At 48.7% G+C, this 12140-nt stretch overlaps 1 protein-coding gene across 3 annotated transcripts; it reads right to left on the reverse strand.

Annotated features, from left to right (window-relative positions):
- Positions 1-529: 529 nt before the first annotated feature.
- On the reverse strand, positions 530-4652 carry DMRT2 (doublesex and mab-3 related transcription factor 2). Of its 3 annotated transcripts, XR_008483760.1 has the most exons (5): positions 4487-4652; positions 3548-3919; positions 3346-3448; positions 2397-2537; positions 1760-1810 (listed from the first exon to the last, which is right to left on the reverse strand). XR_008483760.1 is itself a non-coding variant. In XM_054286640.1 (4 exons), the coding sequence occupies exons 2-4, from the start codon at positions 3899-3901 to the stop codon at positions 753-755; spliced, it is 1515 nt and encodes a 504-aa protein (XP_054142615.1). In that variant the 5' UTR covers positions 3902-3919; positions 4487-4652; the 3' UTR covers positions 530-752. The 3 variants fall into 3 exon arrangements, 2 of the variants coding, with proteins under 2 accessions (XP_054142615.1, XP_054142603.1); XM_054286640.1 differs by lacking the exon at positions 2397-2537 and having other exon boundaries at positions 530-1810; XM_054286628.1 differs by lacking the exons at positions 3346-3448; positions 3548-3919; positions 4487-4652 and having other exon boundaries at positions 530-1810; positions 2397-2508.
- Between the last annotated feature and the right edge of the window lie 7488 nt (positions 4653-12140).

The following is a 12140-nucleotide window of genomic DNA, read 5'->3' on the forward strand; positions in this document are numbered from 1 at the left end:
AATTTGAAGTAAAGTGAATTGAACATTTAAAACAACGTAAAAACTGATTCTAAAAAGCAGACTTTTATTCAAAAACTGAACTTCAAAAAATGCTGATTTTTTATCAAAGCTCACTAGAGCCATTCCTCTCAAAACCAATCTAGTAATTCTCCCACTCTAGTAACAGAAGTTTTATGGAGAAGTATGGAATATACCAGTCTTTTGTGCTAGCCTGCACCCCCCTTCAGAATAAGAAAGGCATATGGAATCTGATCCAAACCTCACTTACATAAATAAAAAGTTTTGTGAATCCACACTTGCCTACATGAACTGCTGTTACCTCTTCTCATAGCTCCTGGAGTTTCAAAGGACAAATGACTGCTTACCCCAGCAACTTAAGTAGTAAGCACATTTATAACGGCTGATAAAATAAGAAGCATATTTTGAAAGTACGGCGTATTTGCTTGCAAGATGCTAGAGACACAAGAGAGATCAGTGTATGTTTGTAAATAAACTCATTTTATTGAATGGTTTGAAGGGCTGCTTAAAATAAAAACACTTTACAGTCTGTACATGCAGTTTCAATTTTAAAAAATTAAATTTATTGTTCAGAAAACATGCATATTTATGTACATCATTTTGAAATAAAAGAAACCATTACCATTTACTGCAGAAATTCCTCTTTAAAATTCTTTTAAGAGATTAGGCAGTCAGGAGAAATTCTGCAGAAAGCAAAGCTTAGGAAGTTTCTCTACTCTGAAGGTAAAGTTTATTCATTCAGAGACATTAGTAACAGCAGAAGAAGGTCGTTTAAGGATGGACTCAACCGAAAATGACAGTGGCTCAGTTGTTGAAAGCTTTGTTGTGGCCTGTTTGGCCCCAAAGAAGTCTTTTGCACATTTGTCTACAGTAAACTTGTATTTTTGGTTCTCTTTAACAGCACACTCCCTGTATTTCTTAGAAGCGTCTTCAAAAGTCTCCTTCACAAATGACATTCTTAACTCTGCTGTTGGAGTGTCAGGAAATGTCTGATGGAACAGTGACTGAAAGGCACTGTACTTGAGCGGTGGCGGGGGTTTGGTATTGTTTTTGCTGATCTTGCTTAATGCCTGCTCCTGAGGAGACAGAGAACCCTTATCAGAAATCTGAGAGAAAGTCCTTTTTGGAGGAGAGAAAGCTGACCTCTCACGAGCTTCCTGATGAAGGCACAGCATTTCATTACGTGACTGCTGAATGTCTCGCGTGTGAGTCAGAACAAATGAATTTTCCAGTTTTGGAGGAATGATGTCATGCTCAGTGTTTGGACAGTCCTGACTCTGTGAGACCCTGGCATCCCAACCTGCCCCAGGTTTGAGAGCTTGGACAGCAGTAGCATTTAACAGGCATTGCTGGTAGAGGAGAGCATCACTAATGGGGCCACATTTTGGCCACACTAAGAACCTAGAAGACAGGGGATACTGCCTGTAGGTAGTAGCTACACTGACATTTGAAGAAATTAGTTCCATGTTGCTAGGTCCTGAATACTGCATCGTTAGATCAAGGCAGGTTGGTAAAAAATTTGGAAATTCCTTATTTGGATTATCAGCTTGAGTAGTGTTGAAGGCTGTTTTATATGAATTGTATTCAGCTCCACGCACCATACGGTTAGGGAGAAAAAGGGCAGCTGCTTGTGTAGCTTCCATCATATCTCTCTCTTTATACTCTCTCTCTAGCATAATGTTCTCCAACTCCTTATCAGCAAAAGCCCGTCTCTTTCTCATCCTGTCACTTACAGGAGGTGGCAAGGGTGAATTCCCTCCCAGGTAGGAGTCTGTTGGAATCGGACGGTAACCTAAAACAACAAAGCAGCATTAGGAATTAAGCCACATTAAAGTGGAGTGTTTGTAAAACAACTCCATGAGCCAGTCCCACCAAGCACCGTGCTTTTGCCACCGACCCTGGTCACCATCAGCTCCTACAGAAGTCACCGTGACACAGAGGCTTAGTGATCAGGCACATTCAGTTCCTCAGTGCAGATAAGCAAGCCCTGCTCTTTTGACGTGTTTAGCATCCACCAAAGCTAGCTGATTAGTAGTTTTCTTAAAAAGCAGTTCCAGACAAATAGATTGAGGAGGGAGAAGGGAAAAAAAAAAAGGTAAAGCCCTACAGTGTATTATGACTGGTATTCCATCCTGAGGCTTAAGGAGAGAGATAACCATTCACTTTTAACACATATGGAAAACATTCAAATATTTTATTTCTTATGAGCTAGAATTTCAATAAAACATAGAAATTCAGCATCCAGTGCATTCAATTACCAAGCTATCTGGCTTAATTTAATAATACAGATAGGACACAATCCTGTTTGCTCTACCCAGTCAAGTAATTCCACTGAATTAATGGTTGTATTTACATGAGTCAGGAGAACAGGATTTTACCTGTTTTAACCCCCATTCCTCTCATACACGTTTCCCCTTTTCCAAGGAAGATACCTATATCTACAGCTGGTGTCTTTCTATTTTCTAAAGATGAATCATTATGTACACATTGCTAGAGATGGTAGAAAATCCCAAGGAGAACTAGGAGAAAAGAAAAAGACAGTTACGATAAATTAGAAGAAGTACAGAAGAGTTTTCAAAAAAATGAACTGTAGATGTAAATTAGAGGTTTCTAAAGGGACTAAATATTAATTGAGCTTGAACAGACAAAGAAAAGAGCTTTTTATTCCAGAAAAAAAATTGGGAAGTACAATGATTTATAGAGATATGGTTTGGAAAGTAATTAAACCAAATATAGGAATAAATATATGCACAATCCCAAATGGGTGTGGGGGAAGAAATAGAACCTTTCACTAAAATAACGATCTTTTAAAAGACAATTCGTCCACAGTTAATATTTTCAACAGTGAAAAAAATATTTTGCAGATCTTACTTTTGATAATGTCTCAAATGGAACTGCTGTGTAGGCATTCAGATAAAACGAAAAAAATCATCTATTTACTCGTTTGCTGATTAAAACACCCGCGAATAAACTACTCTGTGAATAAATTACCCTGCATCACAAAACGCCGCTGGGTAGCCATGTAAAAAGACTGCCAGCTTGTAACAGTAACTCTCAAATTTCAAACTACCGTTGCTAGCATTTCAGGCATTATTTTGGGCGGAAGGGACAACGAACTGAAATTCTGCCGCATCGATTCCAGCCTCGAAGGGCCGGAGCCTCGGCTGCCCGGCGCCGGTAGCGGGGCGCGCTTTGGCGCCTGTTTCGGGGAAGGACGCTGCCTTTCCCGCCTTGGACGGGACGTGCGGGTCCTCCTGGGGCACAGCGGGGTTTCCCCCCTTCCAGCGGTGCTGCGGGAAGCCGTGGAGGGACAGGGGATGCTCTTACCTTCCAGGATGCTCTTGGCCAAGAGGCTGGGCGTTCGGACGTGCCGTTGGTAGACGGCTTTGCGCTCCAGACTTGCCTGCTTCCCCGTCAGCCCCTTCTTGTCCTAAGAGAGCAATAGGATTGATAGCTCCGTCAGACCGGCGCCGCCCGTCCCGTCCCGTCCCGTCCCGTCCCCGTCCCGTCCCGTCCCGTGTCCCCTCACCTCGGTGGCCTGCTGCCGTCGGAGCGCCACCTGGGCGGCCATGACGCGCTGTCGCTCCACCACCAGCAGGCAATTGGCGCACTGGCAGTCGCGCCAGCGGCAGAACCGCTTGTGCCCCTTCAGGCACGACACCACGCCGTGGTTGCGGCACCGGGCGCACTTGGGCGTGCGGCTCAGCTTCCGCGGTTCGCCCCGCCGCGGGGCCGCCGCCGCCTCCTCGCCTTCCTCCTCCTCCTCCTCCTCTGCCTCCCCCGGGCCGGTGCTGCCGCGCGGAGCGCCGGGTGCCTCGTCCGGCTCCCCTTCCAGGCTCTCCACGTCGATCTCCCAGTCGGCGCCGGCGCGTTCCTCAGCCATGGCTCCTCGGCGGCGCAGCTGCAAGAAAGGGGTCAGGCCTCCAGCCCCGCGGTGGAACGGCAGCCGGAGCACGCCCGGCTTCCGAGGTGCCCGCCTGCGGCCCCGCCGAGATGCGCCCCCGTCGGGAAGTCGCCGCAGAGCCCGCCTGGGATGTGATCTTTCCCCTCACCGTCAGCTCCTGTCTCCTGCGCGCGACCCGCGCGGGGCTCAGCATAGACACGGCGGACGCCTCCCTCTGTCCCTCCCTCCGTCCCTCCCGGCGCGGCTTGCGGAGAGCTGTGATAGCCCGCCGCAGGCAGGAGCGCTTCTCCTGCAGCCAAGGATGCGGGAGGAACCTCCCCAGGGCAATGCCCCGCGCTGCAGCGCTACGGCTCTGTCCGGCCCTAAGAGGGTCCTGCTTATTACAGGACCCCGAGAACCCTCCTGCCAGCTGCGTTCAGACTTGGGACACAGGCAGAAGACAGCTGGACTTCACACATGACAAAGGTAGTTTGAAATCCTAGAGCTCTCTGAGGAAGCTGCATCTTCCGATCCCCACCTGCTCCCACACGACCTCCCTGTCCTTGCTTTGCACACTGCACTTACCAAAGGCAGGTGGTGCAGGAAGAACGCGTCCCTCAGCTCCTCGCAGCTCGCAAGGGCCGCTGCCCCAGACCAGTCGAGACAAGGAACTCCCGATCCCAGCACCTGGGGCTTAAGGCTCCCCGACAGCAGGGACGCCGCGCCGTCGGGGCGATGCCTGCGGTGCGGCTCTGCGGTGCGGTGCGTTGCGTGGCTGTGGGTGCGCACTGGCCGCGCCGGGCCGGGGATGGCACCGAGCTGAGCCCGCCGCGCCCGAGGATGGCACCGAGCTGAGCCTGCCGGGGATGGCACCGAGCTGAGCCTGCCGGGGCCGGGGATGGCACCAAGCTGAGCCTGCCGGGGATAGCACCGAGCTGAGCCCGCCACGCCCGAGGATGGCACCGAGCTGAGCCTGCCGGGGATGGTACAGAGCTGAGGCTGCCGCACCGGGGATGGCACCAAGCTGATCTGGCACCGAGCTGAGCCTGCCGGGGATGGCACCGAGCTGAGGCCGCCGGGCCGGGGATGGCACCGAGCTGATCTGGCACCGAGCTGAGGCCGCCGGGCCGGGGATGGCACCGAGCTGAGGCGGCCGGGCCGGGCCGCGCCGATATCAGCGCCCGCCGCGCCGCCCGCGCCGCCCATTGGGCGCCCGCCCGCAGGCGCCGCCCCCGATTGGCCCGCGCGGCCGCGGCCCCGCCCCCGCCATGCCCGCCGGCCGCTCGTGGGTGCGGGCAGGCGCGGAGCGAGGCGGAGCGATGGGGGCGGTGAGTGGTGAGCCCCCACTGCGGGGTGCAAAAGGAGTGCGAGCGGAAAGGAAGGGAGAAAAGACGGTAGCGCTCGTGATGGGGACAGCTAAGAAACCCGCTCGGCAGGCGAGCGGAGTCCCCCTACCCGAGGAGCGGGTCGGGGGCGAGGGTTTAAAAGCCTCAAACAGCCGCCACTTTTTTCGTTTGCGGTCGTTCCCGTTGCTTGACCGGCTAGTGAAAGGTACGCATGGCAATGGTCTTTTTTCCAAGTCTGAAAATGAGGTGGGATCCTTTCCCTTCGGGAATTAAGGCGAGGAAAATTACTCTATTTTCTACCGTTCTCTCCCTTCAGAGAGAGAACCACTAAGGTTTTTCTCCTAAATAACTTTATTTCCCATGAGTAACTTTATTCCCTTCGGAATATTCCCTCCCTGACGGAGTCTGATCTTTGGGAGCTGGGTAATGTCCTTTGTCTTCCTAATCAGAGAGCGATCGAAATTGTGACCCACAAAATCTCAGTCGCGAAGCGGGGAGGCTAGAGCTCCGTGCTTCCGCCACTGAAAACGAGAATTCCGTTCCCGAAAGAGGCAGAAATGGACAGAATACACCTCGGTCGCGTTCAGCACCGAGCAGGCCAAATACTGGTTTATTTAAAAATTAAACGGATTTTGCCAATGAAGAAAAATAATAAAGTTATGCAGGAGAACATTAGTTTCCCACCAGTGTGTGCTGATCGAAATCCAACTATATGCCGAACACATGGCCGAAACTAGTTTCCTAAAAAGGGAAAATGTTTTGCTCTTTCCCTGAGAAGCGCGCGTGTGTAATAAATACTAACAGTATTCATGTATATAATAAACACGGGCATCTGCTCGCGGTAAGCACACGGACCAGCTGCCGGCCGCCGGTTCGGCACGGACAAACGCTGTCCTTGCAGGCCTGCGGGACAAAGGCCGCCGGGCGGGCGGCGCAGGCGGGAGGCTGCGTGAGCCGGGGCTCCGGGCTCCGCTGCCGCCCGGACAGGGCACCAACGCCTCGGTTCGCCCCGCGGGCTGCGGGCACCCTCCAGGAAGGAGGGACGGTTTGTTCCCCTGGAGGTTTGTCCTCCCCGGGCGGCACCGTCGGGAGAGCGGGGAGAAGGAAGCGCATCCCCCGACGGCAGGTATTGTTCATCTCAAAAGAAAGCTCGGCTACTGTTTGACTTACAAGCATGACTAAAAGGCAAATACCCAAGGAATTCCACTTTCCCCCTTGGGGTCCCTCTTAAAAGGCACAAGCATGACAAAGGACCTGCTAGGTTAGGAAACAGAAGTCGCCTTTGTCTGTAAACCGACACCAAATTACAAAGTACGATTCTGCGGTCCGCTGGAGTAAATTACAAAACAGTTCGCCTCCTGTTTACTTTATCCACAGGGAGCTGTGAAACCCAGCCACGATTTTAAAGCGTGTTTGTATAACTTTCTTCTGCTCCTGTTGTTTGCGCTCGGCTCCGCAGCGCTTCTGAGCTCCCCTGCAGCCGCTCCTCTCTCTCCCGTCGGGAAGAAGAGGCGTCTCTGCCGTTCTCCGGCGGGACGCACCCGCGGGAGAAGGCGGAAAGCGACCTAAAGCACTGCCTCTCCTACTCAGTCCTCCGATTTGGTCCGTGGTGTCAGCCGTACCCGCTGTGGCCTGACACGGGCAGCCGCGGCACCGTGCCGTGCTGGGAAAGGTGCAGATTTCCGCTCCACCGGAGCCTCTGAAGCCCGCGATGTGCAGCCGTGCATCCACCTGCCCCGCACGGCCTTCCCAGCACAATCCTGGCCGCTGCGCCAGCCCCGGTGCCGGCGGGGCCCGGGGCCGAGCCCCGAGCCAGGGCTGCTCCCGAGCCCCGAGCCAGGGCTGCTCCCGAGCCCCGCCGCGCATCCCCGCCCCGTGCCCTGCCGGGGGTCCCCGGGGGCCGCGGGGTGTGCCGGACCCCGACGGGCCGGGGGCAGCTCCTCAGGCTGCGCCCCTTGCGGCAGCGCCCCTTCCCGAGGGCTCGGTCCCGCTTTGCATCACGGCTCTGCGGGCAGGTGCAGGTGCAAGTGCCGCAGTGCCCCGCGCCCGGCCCCCGCAGCCCTCCCTTCTCCCGGGGAAATTTATTAGCGAGGTTAGGGCAGGCTAACCAAACGGCAGCTCCGGGCGCAATTTCCCTGGAGGAATGCTTTGATCCTGCCCTCTCTCCGCGCCGTGGAGGGCAGATTGCAATGACAAACGCGGGCGATCCCAGCCGCTTGTTAGGCCAGATATGTTACCGTTTAATCTGAAACAAATTGCCCCTGCCCGCGCCCCGCCCGCCCGCCCCTTCCTCGCCCTCTCCGGGTCCCGGTGCCCGGGCCGCGCTCCTGCCGTGCCCGCAAAACCGAGCCAGCCCAGAACCGGGCCCGGACCCAAGGCGTTCTCGTCCCCGAGTTACCGTGTATTTGCTACAGCGAAGATGCTAACATTTCGCGGGTGATCTCAAAGGCGGGAGGTAGGGGAATCGCATAGGGAAAAATATTTTTAAAAAAACCAAACCCACAAAGATATCACCCTTTCCCGTTTTATGTAATCAGTACAAACAGCCAAATTTTTTGCAGGGTTTTTTTCATTAAAATGTGGGGTTTATATATATGTATATGTATATAAGACTCAATCTGTCTCTTGTAAATAGCATTTAAGTGGACCCTATCACTAAAATAAACTTAGATTTTTAGATTTTAATATTTTTATTCATGACACAACTTTCTAAACTGATTGTACATTTTAAATACGTTTAACTGATAGAATGTTTTAAATAAGCAAGTTTTTCAATTTGGATTTGGACTTTCTGGGGCTTTGTGTGCTTTTTGTTCTGTTTTAAATGACCATTTAATTTCTGCCTAACAGATGTGTAGGTACACAGTCAGAGGAGGGATTTCCTGTTATTCCTATATGCCATTCCAATAAATATAATAAACACATATTGTAAGGATGTAAGAAATGTTGAGGTAACTTATTCACTTTTTGCATGATATGGAAGAAAATTTTATAGAACGTGGCAGTAGTATGTCTGCCTTTGTAAGAATGTTTGCTTTGGCAAGGAGGGCAAGGGTTAGCCTTTTTATAGCAAGACTCGCTTATCGCAGCAGGATAATCATCTGTCCTACTAAACTGGAACGACATCAGAAGCAGTGCAGGTGAACAGAACAGACCTGCCACTTCTGACACAGCTAGTGGAAGTCTGACAGGCAGTCCAGAGTCTTCAACAGGAGGATTCACACGGACACAGACAGCTTTGGATTCAGCACGGGGTGCAGCAGAGTTTCCCATTTACAATCCTTCTCACCCCGGCAGCTGAAGGGATGAGCTCCCATGGAGGGAGAGGAATAAACTATAAAAGTGGGGCAGTTTAGCCCTCTGTGGTAGGAGACTCTGCCCTCTCATTGGGGTGTACCAAGGGGGCACAATTTGGCCTCGGCAAACAGGACCACACAGTCCTGGTGGTCATTTGTTGAAGCAAGAAGAAACATACCTCAGTAAAATAGAACTGCCTCTCCTGCAGCCTCCAGATTCATGACCAGGGGTTATGAGGGCAGACCTAGGTAGAATTTAAGTCAAAACTAGTCCAAACCCATTCCGATCCAATTCTGTGCTAAAATTTTTACTTAAAAAAAAAAAAAAAAAGGCATGAGGAGTGTTTGTGTGCCATTCGTGGCAGCTTTGCTGTGGCTCATAAACAAGGCTGACGTTTGGTTTGCCAGCATTTAACAGGCCAGTAGACATTTGGCAGGTCTCTCGCTAAAATGTACTACAAAGTTGGATCAGCTCTCAGTATGAATATCAAGAATCCACTATGCAAGCAGTGAGCACAGCAAATTGTCAAGTCAGCAACTAATATACTTCACTATAATCTTCCCAAATGTCTTAAGTAGTTTGGCAAATCTCTTGTTGCAATAAATTCTAGTGAAGTTTCAGGGCTTCTTCCTTTTTCAACATATGGTCTTAAAAAGTAACTTAGCCAAAAATATTTTTAGAATCAATGCAAAGTTTGCTGGAGATGTTTTCACAAAATTTGTTTGCACTCTGGCAGTTTTATTCAAATGTCAACCAGATGCAGAAAATGTAGAACTTGGGGTTTTATTTTACAGTCCTGGAAAGTAAAGTCAAGTTTCTGCAATATAAATTGTCTTTTTGATTGTCATATTTTAACAGAACAGCAAAAATCCTTACCAATAAACTGGTTTGTGGTGTTTTGTTTTGTTTTTCTTTCCTCAGGATGCAATATAATAGTATGCAAAATATTTTAAATGCCAACAAGACACCTGCTAAATCAAATTAGTTGGGTAGGCTATACTGTGCTTAGCAGTAAGAATTCCATCATATAACTGCAACTAGCCAGATTGTAGCATTGCAGTCTCTGAACAGCCTTACTGAAATTATTAGGATGACCTGAGGTAAAGGTCAGCATGAAAAGCAGCATCAAAATCTGGCAATATATCAGTTAAAACAAGCCAGCCAGCCAGACTCAGGCCAAATGATCCATGTGGGTATCTAGGCCACACTTATTACACTCCAACTAGCAAGAAAGCTTGTAGAACCATTTTTAGATTGGGCTATTGTACCATACTAATGCAAGTGTCAGACTCTGGCTCAGTGTGGATCCACTGTGGAGCACACAGATGCCTGAGGTGGTAGAGGGAGACGCCTTGAATCTCATCACTCACAGCATGGCAGAGTGGATGCAGGACAATTGGGCTCTCTGAAAATGGACAGAAAACACACTGGGCTATATCACCACATGTGACATTTCCACCAAAGCTCTCAGAAATTATTTTACCATCTATCCTTTGGAGAACAAATCCTGAAAATCAGACAAGCTTGTGCTGTAAGTCCACAACCAAGGAGCTCAGTCTATGTGGCACATATGTGGGAGGAACTGAGAACTCTCACTCCTGTGATTCTTGGGCATCAATTGGGAAAACAGAGAGAGATGTACTCCTAGTACAGCAAGCATGATGCTGATGTCTCTCAAACTCCTCTCACAATTAAAAAAAAATCATTTATGGGTGCAGAGTCCCCTCCCACAAGATTTTAGGTGATGTTTGAGGTAGAAGAGATTTCTGTTACTGTACAAATAAAATCAGAGCCCTTTTAAAATTACTTTTTATTTTCTTCCTTTTTGGCTAGTACTTCTGCACATCTTCTGCTTAGCTATTTGAGGCTAGATTCAGCAAGGGGAGAATCTGAGAGAATCAGTAAGCATACAGAGGACAGTGACAGAAATGTGTATCTTTAGAATTCTGTAAATAGAACTCTTTCATTGGAGGTGTTTTAAGTGCCCCAAACAGACTGGCACATTTGGTCTCTACAACATTCCTACTAAGTATTTTAGAGAGGGGTTGAATATGACTCCTTCCAGCCTCTGTCTCAGCTGCCATCATTGGGACCTATGGTGTGAGGAGGCAGAGAGACGCAGAGTCCCCAGGCAGGTGCAAAAGAGAACTCCTTTATTGCAAAAACCGGGTATTTTTAAGCAGTTAGGTTTTTATCAGTTACATACTTCTAAAATACAACAAACATCATCCAACCGACCACCATACACAACAATGTGAATGCACAATGGTTATAAAATTTGTTTTTCAATCTCTGATTCAGCTGAGTCACTCCCAGCAGCCTTTTCGACTTCGCCAAAGTAACAGGAGTGAGCCATGATTTCACAAGGCTTCCTTCTGTAAAGTTTTACCTATCCACAACACTCTGGCTCTTCCCAGAGTCAGTACAAATGGGGGCCTGACACCAACATCAGCTTCTGAAGGAGCGGTATTGCCATGACAGGAGGAGAGGCTGGCGCTAGCTGGACACAGCACCTACTGCTAAGGGACATTTAGGACAATCTCATTTGCTGCTTCTCTTGCCCTGCTATTGGCGCACCCTAGGTTGCAGTGACTAAGAAGTGGTTTTGCACACACTGGTAGAGGTACATGTTCCTGATTTTGTGAATTTGTCCCATGGCAGAAGGGAGCTGAACCAAAGTATCCATTCTTGTTCTGACTTATATCCATGAAGAGAAATACAGGACCTGTAACTGCTTCAAACCCATTTCTTCTCACAAGGGAACCTGCTCATTGACAGGCTTTAATTGGATTATTGGAATAGATCCTGATCACATCTCTGGGCAGAGAGCACCCTTACCAGGCATTTATCAGTGTGGCTCAAAACCACATGTCAGATTAATTGGATGCACAGTTTTCTGAAATCATCAAAGAGAAACCAAGTATTTATATAGTATATATATATAAGTATAAATTATTCATACAGTAGACAGACCACTGATAGCATGGAATTTATTATAAATATATATTTAATAAATTACATGTTTATTATTATAAACACAAATCTAGATGAAAATCCAAGGCATAAAGTGTTCCCAAAAGGTGCGGCCATTGAGTATTCTGGGATCAAACTTCTCCCTTCATTCCATACAGACACCCCATTGAAATCCTTGAGATTAAATGGGCATGAGTCTGAGTTTAACATATTGCAGATGTGTATATACATATTAAGAACATTGGAAGCATTGTACTCTAAAATGCTATTTTACTTAAGGTATTTTTTCAGCACTTATGATTACTGGCAATAATAAAGGAGACTATCCCACAAAGTGCACTAAGATCATATGACATAGAGAGGACACTGTCATCTACTTCATGATTTAATATCTGTGACACTTAGGTAATTCATGGTCTCTACACATCCAAGATAATATCAACCATGCAAAGTGTCAAACCACTCAGTGCATAAAATGAAGCAATTCCAGGAGTAAAAGTCTTTAACCAGCTCTGCTGCCGTCAGTGGAAAACCTCCTGTGCCAGCTGCCAGGGAAATTGGGTAAGGTCCATATTTAATTAATTTTGCCTTAAAAGAGAAGACAACATGCTGATCAGAAATTT

Source organism: Melozone crissalis, unplaced genomic scaffold (assembly GCF_028551555.1).
Source record: "Melozone crissalis strain CALT ecotype California unplaced genomic scaffold, PUWL_Pcris_2 ptg000005l_1, whole genome shotgun sequence".
NCBI lineage: Eukaryota > Metazoa > Chordata > Aves > Passeriformes > Passerellidae > Melozone > Melozone crissalis.

Excerpts from the sequence above, each read along its gene's own strand:
- DMRT2 (XM_054286640.1), bottom strand. The coding sequence starts at position 3,901 with ATGGCTGAGGAACGCGCCGGCGCCGACTGGGAGATCGACGTGGAGAGC. Across the intron at positions 3,449-3,547 it reads GACGGCAGCAGGCCACCGAG|GACAAGAAGGGGCTGACGGG; the intron begins GTGAGGGGACAC and ends TTGCTCTCTTAG. Across the intron at positions 1,811-3,345 it reads GGCCAAGAGCATCCTGGAAG|GTTACCGTCCGATTCCAACA; the intron begins GTAAGAGCATCC and ends TTGTTGTTTTAG.